The 4021-nt window shown below is 46.6% G+C and overlaps 1 protein-coding gene across 1 annotated transcript; it reads left to right on the top strand.

Moving 5' to 3' along the window:
• The first annotated feature begins 1066 nt into the window (after window positions 1-1066).
• Window positions 1067-3157, top strand: LOC149075307 (outer dynein arm-docking complex subunit 2-like). Its single transcript, XM_089245397.1, has one exon. It carries the CDS (start codon window positions 1067-1069, stop codon window positions 3155-3157), a length of 2091 nt encoding a protein of 696 aa, XP_089101523.1.
• Window positions 3158-4021: the final 864 nt, after the last annotated feature.

Here is a 4021-nt window from a genome sequence, read left to right as displayed (position 1 = left end):
TGATTGCAGGTGGCAGCACTACACATAACAAGCATTAAACAGAAACAAACTTCACGGAAAAGGTTCACTATCCGTACACACACATTCCAACATGTACCAATTCGTTAGAACTTCCGCAGAGGAATATGGACGAGGTGCATGTCTGTTTTAGTAGTAGTAGTAGTAGCTCTTGGGAGACCTAAGTCTGGGTTGCGACCCACAGATTAAGAATCCCTACTGTCAGTGCCGTCTTATCGCATGGACCCACTCGAGCCCAGCCCTGGGGGCCCCTCATGAAAATGAGATCAGGTTGAAATTTTTGAAAGTAAGCATGTAAATTGGTAGACAGGCATTTCTAGCCAGGTAGAGAGGAGAGAGGGCCCTCAGAAAAACTATTTTGACCGGGGGGGGGGTGGCCAAGTTGTAAGGGCGTAGAGAGGAGGGGGACTTGGGGGGTGTGGTTCCCCCCCCCCCCCGAAATGTGAGAAAATGACCGAAAATGGGAAAAAGATGGCTAAATCTATTGCTCTATCATTTCGGTCCCCCTCCCGAAATGAAAGTGGTCCTCCCCCCGAACGAAATTTCTGGCTACGCCTCTGCCAAGATGATCTTAAGACGGCCTTGCTAGCTGTGCGTGAAAAGGGATTAAGGCTCAGTGCCGTCTTAACGCATGGGCCCACCCGGGCACGGTCCGGGGGCCTCAAGAGAAAAGGGACCTCACAAAAATGAGATCTGGTTGAAATTTCCGAGGATTTGCCTGGTAGGACCTCAGAAATGTCAATTGGACCGAGGGGCCATGATGCTCTTAAGACGGCCCTGTTAAGGCTGTTAAACATTGGATGTGGCGTCGTTGTGTTGGCCGTTTATAAGCTTATAATTTAGTTTTCTACGCATATTGTTCCGGATTTACATTGAGTTCGACGAGAATTTTCAGTGAATGTACGATCTTTCATCATTTCTGTCAATGATGAGTTTTAATATCGAAATACGTTTTTAATATGCGATTTTCTACTTCAAAAAAAAAAATCGCTTTGATTTTGATGTCGTGAGTAATGTAATTCCACCTTGACTCCCGTCGAATGGAAAAATGCCCAAATACGAACCCAGAACCGGGGTTTACAACTGGATCGAGTACAGGAAGAATCAGAAGCTGGAAGAGCGCGAGAAGGTGGTCCAGCCGGAAGAGTCTTTAGAGGATGACACCGGGGACAGCACCGAATCCGAAGAAGAGGAATATGTCGAAATCCGCAGGCAAACGGTCAAGATCTACGAGGAGGAGTTACCTCCGGATTTCTGGACGGTGAAGAAAATCGGCCTATACATCAAGCCGGGATGTTCTTCGGGCCCGGCAGTCGCAACGTTGGGCCTCTTGAGCCTCAAGCTGTGCAACTTCAACCACGTGACGGCGATTCAAGCTCTGAAGGAAAATAACCAGATCAGCGTCATGTTGAACTTCGTCACCTGCGGGGATATGAGGCTTCAGCGGGCAGCAACCCTGTGCCTCACTGAACTGGCGAACATCAAGAGCCTGAGATACGAGATCGTTTATTACGGTGGCCTGCAGGACATGGTATCGTTGCTGTGGGAGCCGAACGTACAACAGTGGATGGCGGCAGCAAACGCCATAGCCAAGATCGCCGTTTTCCACCGAGCCCGGAAGATCGTGCGCTTGTCCAAAGGCATCCCGTTGCTGGTCAACGTCCTCTACTGCGCCTACAAGCACCTGAAGAAGCAGCAAGCGCATCGTAGAAGCAGTAAACCCCTGCCTCGTCGAGGAAAACGCGACGTTTATTTCGAGGCTGCGGCAGCCGCGGCTCGCGCCCTGAACGTCCTGTGCGAAGACAGCAAGAACAAGCAGCACCTGATGAACTGCGGTGCGCTGACACCCTGTATTTTCATAGCGAGTTCGGACTGTTACGAGGAGTTGACAGCCGAGGTGATAGGTTTGCTCCAGACGTGTTCCATAAAAAAATACTTCCGCACTGCGGTCATTGACGAGGGGTTTCTGGAGATTGTCGAGAAACATCTGCAGTCGGAGAACCGTCACCTGACGCAGATCTGCGCCCAAGCGATATTCACTTTCACGGAAGACGTCCGAGCCAGGCGGTTTTTCGGAGAGGTGACGATGGAGAAACTCTGCGAAGTCATCAGAATCAAGGAAAACCATACGGATGAGGAACTCATGTCTTCGGTGACGGGAGCTCTTTGGAAGTGCAGCAAAAGCTCTGCCAACGTGGCCACGCTGTTCAGGGTAGGCGGCATTCCCTTGCTGATATCATTCCTCGGACTGAACTTTATCAAAGTCCACGTGCACGTCGTAGGATGCCTCGGGTTATGCTTCAGGCACAAGCAGTCTTGCGAACTGATTAAAAAGAACTGTATACTTACATTGGTGTCGATGTTGAATACAACACACGGACCTCTCATCGTGAACTTGACGAAAGCGATGGCCGAAGCGTCTTACGATTCTGAATGCTTGGATATTATAAGAGCTAAAGGAATCGTCGAGAAGGTTTGGTCGCACTTGCGCAATGCCGACCCGTGGGTCGGATCGAACGTGGCTTGGAATCTCTGTCCTATCCTTAAAAACATCCAACAGTCTTCGGCTATTGTAGGAGAGCTCATCGGCGGGATGGAGCTTATCGCGAAGTACCTATTGTCACGATACACCAGGTTGTCGACTCCAGCTTGTCAAATAGTCTGCATTCTGTCGGACTCGGAAGAAAACTTGTCCCTTCTCACCGATCACGGTATCGTGAAACTCCTCAGCTATAAAGTCGACACGAAATGTAAGAAACTCAAGTACTATCTCTGCGAGGCCATCGCCACCTGCTGCAGTAAGAAAAGCAACAGGAAATACTTTGAGAAGGAAAAGGTGCTGAATTCGCTCATTCTGATGCTGAACAGCAATATCATCTTCATCAGGCGGGCTTCGTGTAAGGTTCTCGGCAAACTGTCCATCAATCCTTCGAGCTGCAACTTCATTTACCAGAGTAAGGGGATCCTGAAGAACCTCGTGGATCTGGCCGAAGACAGGGAAGCCCAGGTACCTGCTCTCTGTATTTTACAGAACATTCGCCTATTCTCACTCGTGCAAGGAGGAGTTCTCACCGACTTGCTCTCGAGGAATATCTCTAGGAGACGCGAAGAGTGTCAGCGGTTGAGTCATTTCAAGTAGAGCAACGTTTTTCTCAACCTTTCTTAACACAAGGACCAGTAAAATGTATGGAACAATTCGACGGAACCTATCCCGTATTACGGGACATTCCAGTAATTTTAGTTGCTCCGAATTTTTTTTATACATTTGTCCCATTTTTTCAGTGATTCTTATTTGAATTTGTGATGTGTACTAAAATCGTGAATGAACAGCGTTTTCATACTTAGGTAATTGTTATAGCTGGAAATACAAATTTTCATTTCTCATATTTGTCAGGTTCAACATTTTTTCCTGAATTTTACAACGATTTTAACCCTACAATTGGGGATTTTGAAGACTTATGACAACGTTTTCAATGACAATTGGCGACGTCCCTAACCTAATTTAAGATCCCCCAGTTTCCCTTACTTTTCCCCAACGAAATATGTTCATCCTGTGGTTTAAATATTTTTTTCGTCAAATACAGTTTTTGTTTAGTGCAATTTACACAGCAGCCTTTTAGTTCCTCACAATTAACCCATTTTAGTAGTCGTAAATTACATTTTTTGGCTGCAATTAGTGATATCCAGTATTGAGGATCGCAATTTCCCGTATTTTCCTTGATGACGTAAGGTGAACCTAAGTCTGGACATACAAATTTAATTGAACCTATGTAGATATCGCGTTGATATCAATTAAAACAATTGAATAATTTTCATTTAGTTAAAATTAAATTTTCCAGTCTGTTTGCGGACCACCTGTGCCATCGTTGTGGACCGCCTCTGGTCCGCGGACCATAGGTTGAGAAACGCTGAAGTAGAGACCATTTGAAAAGCTTTGTGAACGGATCGATTCAATAATACGGGATTTCGAATAGAAATCATCGATGTTCGTCTTTTATTATCA

Source organism: Pholcus phalangioides, unplaced genomic scaffold, assembly GCF_987345545.1.
Source record: "Pholcus phalangioides strain wild (caught in Gottingen) unplaced genomic scaffold, Ppha-v1.0 ptg000015l_1, whole genome shotgun sequence".
In the NCBI taxonomy this organism is placed as follows: domain Eukaryota; kingdom Metazoa; phylum Arthropoda; class Arachnida; order Araneae; family Pholcidae; genus Pholcus; species Pholcus phalangioides.
The sequence above is the reverse complement of the archived record's forward strand: the minus strand, read 5'-3'. Positions and strand labels throughout refer to the sequence as shown.

What these genes read in the sequence shown, in the direction of transcription:
- LOC149075307 (XM_089245397.1), top strand. Translation starts at nt 1,067, where the DNA reads ATGCCCAAATACGAACCCAGAACCGGGGTTTACAACTGGATCGAGTAC.